We start from the raw sequence: 11995 nt of genomic DNA on the forward strand, positions 1-11995 counted from the left end.
CCAGTCCTTACCTAGTATATACTAAAAAGAATTAGTAAATTACAAAGTTTTCTGTCATGTTTTAGCTGAATGAAGTGTCATGAATGAAGATGCAGAGTTACCTAAATTTCTTCAAAAGGACACTTTCATATAGGTGATAATGCTGATTGGCTACACAAGCATTCCCAATCTTGCCAATCCCGAAGTTAGTTTGGTCCTTACTTTTTTTTCTGAGGGGAAAATACACAAAATATGAATACATATCTGTAAAAATTTTGTCCTTTCTACAGACATTTTCTTTCATAATTATCTGGTGTAAAAGCAGTTTCATCTACCAATACTACTACTACTACTACTACTACTACTACTACTACTACTAATAATAATAATAATAATAATAATAATAATAATAATAATAATAATAAATGAAAATAAAAACATTATTTAACCACGGGATCCTTATCACTAAAAAGTGGTATGTATTAAATTTTACATCCAACCCCCCTTCTCTCTTGTTGTCATTTTCTCCTACGCCCCCCCCCCCCCATCCCCACCCCCTCCCTCTAAGAGAATACTTGGTGATAGTTATTGCGTCGTCATCATCCGCTGACACATGCTCATCATTTGTTGGGAGGCGGGTAGTCATTCATAACACCATATAGTTAATAGAGGGGAATGGTTATGAAACCCGACAAATTTCTTTGTTGTAGGTTTTTGTTCTCTTTTTTGGCCTTGACCGTGCACAAAACACGATGGTTGTTTACTCCGTACTGAAGAACTAACCAATAGAATCGTGTTGGTTACGTAATTCATGCATAGTGTATGATCGCAAAACAAAAGATGAATTGTGCACGGTCGTGGACTTTCTAACCTAAATCTTGGCATCTTTGTTTGCTCCTTTGATGTTTTCCGAGCTTCAAAACCAGTCCCCTCTTTTAACTTTGATAACACTTACGAATACTACTGAAACGGAAAATTAAACACCTGTATACAGCCGGTTTGCAAAAAAGACGAATGTCTCACTGATTACATAGAGTATACCATATGTTATGAACGTCAACAAATACCGGTCCATTATTGCTCCAAAGTCAAACATTCCATCGACTTACTACTAATTATTACTAATCCGAAGTCAGTCCATAAAGTTATTGCCATTTCAAGGCTGCAAACTAAGACAGGAATTCAATATTAGCAATATTATATGACGCCTCAATGGTTAACGAAAATGGTGAGCTTTGCGTCAAACTTCAAAGTCTTTTCTTAGGCTGAATAATGTTCTTGAAGCTTTCGACGCGTATGTTCGATGTGTCAAGTATCATACTGCTGACAGATTTCTTGCAACAGAGACTGAAAACTCTGACAACGCTGAAGTTGAAGCTATTTCAGCAGATCTTAAAGTTAACATATACAACAAGGGGCTTAAGGAGCTCTCGTAGACATGACAGAATAATAAAGAGAACGGTGTTTGGCTTTCATTGAGTCCTAGTATGCGCTTATTTTCCATCGTTTTCGATTCGGATATTCCTCTGTTAATATTGACAGGAACTTAGTGTATGTTTCTTTGTAAAAGGCGCGCGTTTTGTTTTACAACGATTTACATCTTCTGTACAAGAATCGGTGGTATTCAATGTAAAAAAAGCGAAACTTTAGAAAGAAAGATCTGATACTGGGGAAGTGATAATCTTTAATAGAAAAGTATAATATATAGTAAAGTAGTTCGGCTTAAATTTCAAGAGGGATGTCCTCACGGTTAAGATAAAATATTCATGTAGTTAATTCATGCTTTCATCCGCAATTATGTAAAAACACCTCTGTCAAATAAACTAACTTGCAAATGTCTTCTCCACTGTCAGATCACAGATCACGGCATCCACTTGACAGGAAATCGCACCCTTAAAACCCACGAATCAATTGTTATTAAGTTGTTTCAAGTCTAGATAAGTAATGGTAAACCTCACTGGTTTGCACTAAACTGGCGGTCGAACAGTCTTGCACCGTAAAGTAACGAAAAAGGATGAAATTCTTTGGCTTTACGACATTTGGGAAAGCTTGTCTGCTTATACTAATAATCGTCCTCTTATATGCAGTTGCTACAGGTATGGTATGTTTTTTTTTTCAGTCAGTTTTACCTCATCCAGAACTGTGACTAATTTAAGGTCCCATCAAGAGGTGTCAGTGTACTTTTTTGGTTTCAAAATCTACATTCAAGGAACATTAAAGAAGATGTCAATTTTTGAATAGCCTGATATCTAGCCTCTGAGCAAAACAAGGAAACTAGTTCATCTCATTTCTATCGTTCACATAATCTTGTCCAAAACATAAAATTATTAAATATTTGGGACGACCAGTTCCAAAACGAAGGGATATTAGTTAAACATGTATCCATCAGGTGGATTAATCTACAGAAACGTGCAGACAACTGAGAGCTTCTTTCAGAAATTGACAACTTTAAGGTCCCATCACGAGGTGTCAGTGTACTTTTTTGGTTTCAAAATCTACATTCAAGGAACATTAAGATGATCTCAATTTAATTCTCATGCCATGAATACTGGTGAAATAAGAACATATATAAAAACTGACACCTAGCGAAACCTATGACGCGACCTTAACTTGAAACACGCTGATGTTGTCCTGAAGCTCGAATTCGCGTTCTCGACACTTCTCCCTTTGTACAGTTATTCTTGTGTTCCGCTGCCACAGCGTTTCGTGTTCCCCGTGTTATCTGTTCCCCCGAACACTGAGCACTGTGTTCCCCCTTCGCCATAACTATAAATATGATAGCAGAATATGAATACAGAAAGTATCCTAAACATGCATAAAAGCTAACCTTAGGCCTAAAAACTTTTGTTTAGGCCTAATTAGGCCTAAGGTTAGCTTTTATGCCTGTTTAGGATACTTTCTGTATTCATATTCTGCTACCATGTTTATAGTTATGGCGAAGGGGGAACACACAGCACTAGTGCTCAGAGTTCGGGGGAACAGATAACACGGGGGAGCACAAAACGCTGTGACACCGCCGCTATTGTTTAATCAGCGGTGGTTTTCACGTGACGTCATCACCGCCATGTTGGTGGACGAAAACAAAAGACCGTTCATTAGATCCTATTGTTCGTCCACCAGCAATTGCATTGTATGTTATCCCATTGTTATCTGGGTCTATAGAGATTGGTTGCAAATCATCTATCTCAGAGGAAAAGGCCGGCAAAGTTTTCAGTCGCGGGGAAACTCACACTGGTGTCAGATACGCAAACTTTAAAGAAGACAAATTCTCCTACTTGAATATCACAATTCTTGGGTATAGTCACGTTGATCGGACGCCCCAGTGCTCGCTTGCCTGTTTGGAAACTCCGACATGTTTTTCATACAACTTGGCTGCTAAACCGGACATCAACGGTAAACTGCTTTGTGAACTGCTCCCTTCGGACAAGTACAACAACTCGGACAAATTCATGTCCAACGAATTCTTTCACCACTTCAGCATCGCGGTAAGTCGAATGTCTTGGATTTTTATGGTGTATAGTGTGTGTTTTACCTCTTTTTACATTCTTATTTTATTAATTTTTTTTTTTTATTGCGAAAATATTGACAAACCATGGAAACGCGTTACTCAGATATGCGTATTCAAAAAAGGTGCGCATTGCGTAGATGTGAACAGTGCTACGAAGAACGTCGCACACCTGGTTGTCGCTGACGTCGTTTGTCACCGAAATATAACAACCTCGGTTTATTGTAAAAAAAAACCGAAAGGAATAAATTAAATGTTAAAAGGCCAAGGCGTTATTGAGCGTCAATAGGGAGCTTAAGCAACGACGACTGCGACGGCAACGAGAACGGGCCATATATACGAATTTCCTTACAGATCGCATCATGCTTTAAGGGTTTTCTCCATACGTCATCGCCGCCAAAAGATGTTTTATTAGGGAGCTTAAGCGACGACAACAGCGATGGCAACGAGAACGTCATCTCAAAATATATTTTCGCGTTATTGTAATCGTGACTACTCTTTGTGACTATTTCACTGGTCAGAACGGCGCTTAATTTAGAGGAGAAAAGGAAAATGTATCCTCAAGTGCTGACGATCTTCATAAAACCTCAAATTTGGCTATTTCACGCAGTTGTTTTGCAGACGACGGCAAAAAAATGGACAAAAGGGAAAAACGCCGCAAGTGCAGGGCGTGCAAAGCTATTGTTTTTCAGTGCCCACTAAATATGCAAATTCGTGACGTTCTCGTTGCCGTCGCCGTTTTCGTTCAAGCTCCCCAATATCACTTGATTACCTTGACCACCTTTTTAATAATCACTTAGTTCTTGAATTGGAAGATGAAGGTTTCGCTGCCTTAAATGGGACTTATCAAGTCATTGCATGGCTTTGTCGCTGACTGAGGTTTAAGACAAACTCATAGCAATCGAGATTTAGCCTTACATTCCACGCAAGTCTATTATAATTACATCAAATAAATCTCTTGCAATTCTTTGTAGTCACCATGTAGCGGCTGGCCTTGTAAGAACGACGGAACGTGTCTGGCACTGTACGAAGAGAACAGCTACAAGTGTATCTGCAACGCCGGATTCACCGGACGAGACTGCAAAAGCGGTAAGATACCATCTAACAAGTTGAGTCTTACGGAATGTTCTGTTAGTTCGTTTTAGCCAAGTAGCTCCGCGATTAATTTGACGGATTCTAAAGAATCGAACGTGCCATTTTAGAGTTAAATAGCCTGATATCATCTTTAGAAAAACAACTTGCATATGAAATATCAACCCACATATTCAAATTAGTTAAGTTCGAACACGATCAATCCACAAAGACAGAAAATGTCACAAAAACCTTTTCCAACCAAGAATTTTATCGAAACAAACAACATATTTACTATTAGAGGGAAGAAGAAACTTTCCTATTTCGTTGCGTGCGTTGAAACAAGCATCACACGCTGTGTCAAAAACCACACGCACCTAAAATTTGAAATTTCCCACCAGTGTTCAGGATCAAACCCTTTACTAAAGAACCATTTCCTTGAATAATAAAGCAAAAACTGGACAGCAAGCTTTCTTTCAAAAAATTCTTTACTAAAAAGATTTAGTCCAATGTCTAATTGTTTTTTTTTACCTGAAGACTGTGCAGAGTTGAGTGAAAATAAATAAAATTATAAATAGCCAGACAATTGTAAACACAAAAATTTGGTTTTATCAACGGAGTTGATAATGTAAATTTGCCACCGTACAGAGATTCTAAAAGCTGACGTTTCGAGCGTTAGCCCTTCGTCAGAGCGAATCGATTCGCTCTGACGAAGGGCTAACGCTCGAAACGTCAGCTTTTAGAATCTCTGTACGGTGGCAAATTTACATTATCAACTCCGTTGATAAAACCAAATTTTTGTATACTACTTCCCCACCGACGCAGCACCACAGTTTCTTTAGAAACTACCCCTTCATTCAATTGTAAACACAGATCCACTCAACGTGTTCGATTCCTTCTCCGAGTTTGTTTAACCCATATCCAACCCGAAAAAGTTACCGGAGAATTTGACGTATGGGTTCAGTGTTGTACATAACACTAAAGTTAGTAAAATAGTAGAAAGACAGCTGACTTTGATATCTGACGGCAAAAGATGCAATTGTTGTCGATGTCCATTATTCGTCGCTTTTAAGATTCCAGATATTAATTTTTCACCGCTTGTCTTGTTCATCGAATCGACGTTCCATTCTTGAGCTCCATAAGGGTATACTTTGTTTAAAGATCCAATAAAACACCATTCGCGTTACATCGGCATCGTCGCCATTGCTTGTACCTTGTCCACCGGATAAAATCTACGTATTTCCACTACCCCCTGAAACCTACCAAAGACACGGGCAGAAGACTCTAGGCACAAAGACAATACTTAGCAGGGGAGTGACAGGAAAGACCTATGGCGCAACTTTTCCATTTTCCGACACAGGAAAAAAAAAACCAAAATAAAACGGAGAAATTCTACTCATTCTCTACTTTCTCAAATCCCATAATACACCTCTTTTACCCTCCAAAAATTTGGATAGGCATTGTTTTCGATTTGAGACATCGTCATGTCCCAAGAGAAATCAAAAACAATGATTATGCAAAATATTTAAGGGGGGGGGGGGGAAATTTGAGAAAGTAGAGAATATTCTGACAGGATTGCCAATAAGAGTTTAAAAGTGCAGTCCTCGAGTTCGCTTTGTTGTGTTGATTTGGTTTCAGACATTGACGAGTGTTCATCTGAAAACGAGTGTCACGTGAATGCCACATGTATGAATACCATGGGATCTTACACTTGCACTTGCAATAGTGGATATCAAGGAGACGGAAGAAACTGCGCAGGTAAGTCCAAAACGTCTGATAAAGGTATTATCGCGACTGATGCTGACAGTTTTGATTTGGGAGCCTTATTAATCATTTGACGTTTTCGCGCAAGTTGACCTTGTCCTCGTCGCCATATTGTTTTCTTTGACGTGCATTCGTCGAGTTCGCTTTTTGGTGTTCATTTCGTTCCAGATATTGACGAGTGTTCATCTGAAAACGAGTGTCACGTGAATGCCACATGTACGAATACCATAGGATCTTACAATTGCACTTGCAAAAAGGGATATGTAGGAGACGGAAGAAACTGCTCAGGTAAAGTCCAGTCTAATGAAAGTATTATCGCGACTGATGCTGACAGTTTTGTTTTGCACAGTTTGAGTGCCAATTAGTCACGTGATGTTTTAGCACACGTCTACTTCCTTGTGGGCGCTATGTTGTTTTGTTTGGAATAAGACTTTAAAAGCGCAGTCCTCGAGTTCCATTCGTTGTGTTGATTTGGTTTCAGACATTGACGAGTGTTCATCTGAAAACGAGTGTCACGTGAATGCCACATGTACCAATACCATGGGATCTTACATTTGCACTTGCAAAAAAGGAAAGGAAGGAAACGGAAGAAACTGCTCAGGTAAACTCCAGTCTAATAAAGGTACTATCGCGACCGCGGATGCTGACAGTCTTATTTATTACTCACTTGATGTTTTGGGGAACTAATAAAAAAAAAAAGAAGTCAGAGCGGTTATATTGGTAGAGAAAAACCCAAGGGTAAATTCGAGGTTAACGAAGTTCTGTCCATCAGGAAATCAAGTCCATCACTTACCAGGGATGGGGGATACCTCCTTTTTACGGCTCACAAAAATGGTCACGTATTTTAAGATCACGTAACTGATAGTTAAATCAAACACTCCAGTGACGAAGAGTTAAACAGTGTTATTTGCCTTTTAAAAAACCTCTGTTTTTGCTTGTTTGCACAAAGGCCCCGTCCACAGGTTGAACTATAACCTTCTGCCACCATCCTTAGTGTTTCGCGTTTTTGTCTTCTCCTTCTCCTCCTTGTGCAATGCGTGCAGAGTATCCTATGAGAAGAATGGTACGAACGAGAGACAAAAACCTTCACAAGCTCTCCTAAACGGCCGGGTGACATTCTTCTTTCCAATATGGTATCCATTGGAAGTGATCCGCTGTACCACGGATCTTGGGGACTGTGATCTAAATGGAATGGTTTGTTCATTCAACAGAAGAGATTGGAAAGGGCTTAGGAAAGTCTGTCATTATTGGAAGCAATGCAACGTACCTGGTCCAACTGAGCGAATGGCTGAAGCCAGTATCACAAAGCAATAGTTCCTGGAAACTCTGCTGGCGTGCTTCAAGGGACGGCTGGACTTCTTCGACCTTTCACCACCTGTGTGGTGGAAAAGGGCCAACTGTTACCATAATCAAGGTTAACCAGTATATATTTGGGGGCTATGTCAGCATATCATGGGGTGAGTAGCTCAAAATACTTTGAAAATCATTCGCAATTCTTAAACGGAACATCCACTCCAACCGAAAAACACCAAATAATGTTCGGAATCAATTTTTTTCTTTAAAAAAAAATCCTAACAGAAAAAGGTAAATTTTAGAATCGGTTTTTGTCACTTTAAATATCACAGGTGCCGCCATCTTGAATATTTGTGACGTGTTATGGTTGCATTAAAGGGAAAGTTTCATGTCTCTGCGCATGGGCAAACTGTCACGTCAGCCCAATTAATTCCATTGTTATTGAAACAGACGAAAGCACTGATAAAGGAAAAGGAAACAATGCCATATAAGTGTAATTACTGGGGAGAGCTATTCTTAGAGTTATTTTCATAGAGTTATGGCGTAGAGTTCGAGTTAAGTTTCGAAAATCCTAAATTTAAAATTTTAGAAACCAACATTCATAAAAGCTAACCTTGGGACTAAAAACTTTTGTTTAGGTCTAATTAGGCCTAAGGTTAGCTTTTATGCATGCTTAATCACAGTCTGTTTATACACTAACAAACAAGTTTGTGTCAGGAAGGCTCCTGCTTGCATTAAAGTGGCAACGAGAGAAACCTGGAATTTGAACAGTGGAGTGGCAACGACACAAGGAATTTTCTCACATTAAGTAAATTAAGAAAGTGATGAGGGCTTAAAGGGTAATCCCTGTGAGGATATGTAATTTAACTGCAGGAAAGAGCCATTTCAGTCTTTGGTTTTGTAAATGTTAGTTTTAGCCAATGGAATGAAGAAAATTGAAGTCTCACGAAGGCTACAGAAAATCTCCTTTTTAAGGTTACGGTAGATTTTCGCGGGTGTCCTTCGCCAAATTTTTTTTTAACGCGCTTTGTTAGGCGCAACAGTTATCTTAAAAAAAACAAACGCCTTATCGTAACCTTAATCCAAAAAAGTTGTTTTGAAAACGAAACAACGCACCATCATTCTGTACGAATTAAACAAAACCATCTTATTGTACAAGCTGATCGTTTCGACACAAATTACTTCACGTAATACTTAACCAATATTCTTGCCGCTATGGAGGCTCTTAGCAGATAAGAAATTGTTTGTTATATTTGAGAGAAATAGTTCTCTTTAAACAAACAAACGACAGAACATCATCGGGAGTGAGCGCGGGCTCGCTTCCCGAAACAGCAGCTGGTAATCGAGCCTATATTTTCATGAAAGTAAAGGAAAAGAACTTGAAAAACTTCCATTCGTTTTAAACTACGAAGTTCGTAAGGTAATAAAAATGTTTTAAAAAACCAACCCCATTAAATTTATGCAACGTCGCTGACTAAAACTAACCTTCCTCGAGTTTTCAAAACGTTCAACCACGACTCGATTAGCGGCTTTTTCCAGCCTCCCGGTCCTTTCTCTTTAAGTTTACTAACGTTTCATGGTGTATTGGAAATAAATGTGCCATTCTTTAGCCGACCTGAAAATTTTTCCCCGGCCTTTTTGTCGCTATAAGATCTTAAGTAATGCTTGAAATAATGCGTGACATATTACAGTCGCGTTACCTGCGCAGTAAAAGTTGCGCACGAACAATTAGCGCGAACGTCCTTAATCCAAAAAAGTTGTTTTGGAACGATCTATGTAAAAAGCTTTCTCGAACATTGGCCTCTCGATCAAGGAAAAGAGCGAAATGTAAATAATGTTTATAAAAGAGTAAACGGTGTCACTGTGAACAAGATTAATCCTGCGGCTGGCGTGGAAAATGCATATCGTTCCTCCAGCGCCGAGGCGAAGCGAGTTATTGACTTTTACAATATTTTCCAGCTTGGATGTTTTGAATTTGTAAACAGTCCCTAAGTACATTTCGAGTGGGATTGGTTAGGTTCTTTTTCTCCGAGTAAATCTGAGCAGGACCCTGTATGCTGGGGACCTATTCATATTTGCTCGGAGTTATGTTCGGAGTTACTCGGAGCTGTTCGCGGCTCCGCACCGCTGTTGCATATATATTTTGTTTTTTTGTTTTTTTGGGAGGAGGGGGGGGGGGTAGGTGGGGGAAGGAAGGGCGGAAAAGCAAGAAAAGGGGCGTAAAAAATTGAAGTGTTTTGAGCTTTTTTAAACTTTATTTATTTACAACTTACAGTAGTGTAACTGTTCAAGATGCCTGCTGCCAAGAGGTTTTTCTCCGGGTAATCCAGATTTCATCTCTGCTAAAAACCAACGTATGATTTGATTTGAGTTGATTTCATTTTATTTCTGTACAGTGTCCCCAGTTCGAGCCCAAAATACTCCTAACACTAACACTTAAATAAAGTTCTTTATTATTACTGTTTTATTATTATTATTATTATTATTATTATTATTATTATTATTATCATCATCATTATCATTATTATTATTAAATTGACCGGCAGATTTTTATGCAATCCTGATGAAAGGAGACTTTTCCCTTTGCATATTCGTCACGGTGGTCTAAATATCATTACCCCAGTAACCAGTGCAAGTGGAGAATATCATGCATAACAGAAGATCAGTGAACCACACAAAGATATGAATGTTCAGCAAAGCGAATCATTTAGTAAACCACAACCACAATCAATCAAGACACACTTGCGTCGGCAAAAGCAACAGGAAACGGAAAATGCGGTTCAAGAAATTAGAGAAAGTCTATCTCCACCAAAGCAAAGAACGATGGATCTACTTGGCGAGAAAGGATCATCGTCGTGATTATCGGTATTGCCATTAACAGATCAAGGCTTCAGTTTAAACAAAGGAGGATCTCGTGATGCAGTTAATTACGATATGGATGGCAGATGAAAAACGTACCCCATCATTGTAAGTGTGGAAAAGCTTTTTCAACAGACCATGCCATGACATGCCCCTATGGTGGACTATCAATTGCAAGGCATAATGAGATCATAACCGCCCAGTGGCTGACGGAAGTATGTACAAATGTAGAGAAAGAACCACAGCTGCAATCACTCTCAGGCGAATTAACTCATTCTACCATGCACGGCCAACAAGCAAGATGATGCAAGGTTAGATATTAGAGCAAAAGGGATTCTGGAGTCGGCAACAAGGTGCATTTTTTGAAGTTAGGGTTTCACCCGAACGCATCGAGCTACCGAAGTACCAATATCCCAGCACTCTACAGACAACACGAGATGCCATGACGGAAGAAGAGAGAGTATGGTGACAGGATAAGGGAAGTCGAATATGCTGTATTCACTCCACTTGTGTTTTCAACAACGGGCGGAATGGGAAAAGGGACAACTGTTGCATATAAACGCTTAGCCGAGCTACTTGCACAGAAGCGAAAATCAGAATATGGTATAACTCTTGCGTGGATGCGATGCACATTATCTTTTGCCTTGATACCATCATCTTTTATGGCAATAAGAGGAAGTCGTTCCGCTTCAAACCGGAATCCAGATACAAACATTGAACTGCGCTACCGTGAAGGCCGCTTAGGAGTCTTTTAAAATCACATGTATAATCATAATATATTTTCGATTTTGTTTTTAATGTAAATGAATAAGTTGAACTGTTTTTATAATTAGAACAGAATATTTTTTATGTTTTTAATAATTTCTCTATTAATTGGTTGATTTTTAATAAAGTTTATTATTATTATTATTATTATTATTATTATTATTATTATTATTATTATTTTACTTTTTATCCTCTGGAGTGGAAGTGGAGATTCTCCTTAAATTTAGGCCCAGTCCACGTTGCTGTTTAGGACAGACATGTGTAGAGTGTGCCAAGCCTTTGCTTGGAACCCATTCCCTTATTTCATTTATTTATTTATTTGTTTCTTTATTGATTGTTTGATTGGTTGATTGATTGATTGAATCCTTTCTTTCATTAAGGTTCTCAAAGTTGTTCTTATCGTTACGATGCTACTGCCTTTTTGTTCTCCTGGCGCAACAAGCCAGGATGGTCGCCGACAAAGCTGCCACAAACGGGTCAATATAGTTCGAATAGGCATTCCATTAACGACTGCGATACATATGGTCCTACGTTTGGAGGAGGATTCGATATTTACATTTCAAACCTTGCGTCATCTGATACGTCTTCGTTTTCAGACCTTGGTCACACTTACAGTCCACCAGCAGGCCTTGCTTACTCAAGTGGTTTCGCAAGGACGTTCCTTGCTGGCACTTTCCATTTCCGCCCAACTGAAGTGGAAGTTTTCTATCTCACTTCGTAGAAACATTCGAGAACTTTAAAGTTTGCAAAATCTTAACA

The 11995-nt window shown here is 38.9% G+C and overlaps 1 protein-coding gene across 2 annotated transcripts in view; it reads left to right on the top strand.

Annotated features, from left to right (window-relative positions):
• Positions 1-1837: 1837 nt before the first annotated feature.
• The window catches only part of LOC138003531 (uncharacterized), a 10683-nt gene continuing 525 nt past the window's right edge, over positions 1838-11995 (top strand). Inside the window, exons 1-8 of one of the 2 annotated variants that reach the window (XM_068849651.1) lie at positions 1838-2075; positions 3142-3464; positions 4459-4573; positions 6194-6313; positions 6488-6607; positions 6801-6920; positions 7531-7776; positions 11617-11995. The exon at positions 11617-11995 is cut by the window's right edge and continues 525 nt beyond it. In XM_068849651.1, the coding sequence (XP_068705752.1) occupies positions 1994-2075; positions 3142-3464; positions 4459-4573; positions 6194-6313; positions 6488-6607; positions 6801-6920; positions 7531-7776; positions 11617-11957 (1467 nt within the window). In that variant the 5' untranslated portion in view covers positions 1838-1993 and the 3' untranslated portion in view covers positions 11958-11995. The remainder of the gene's footprint in view (positions 2076-3141; positions 3465-4458; positions 4574-6193; positions 6314-6487; positions 6608-6800; positions 6921-7530; positions 7777-11616) is intronic. The other variant, XM_068849652.1, reaches the window with a different exon arrangement.

This window comes from Montipora foliosa, chromosome 5 (assembly GCF_036669935.1).
Source record: "Montipora foliosa isolate CH-2021 chromosome 5, ASM3666993v2, whole genome shotgun sequence".
Lineage (NCBI taxonomy): Eukaryota > Metazoa > Cnidaria > Anthozoa > Scleractinia > Acroporidae > Montipora > Montipora foliosa.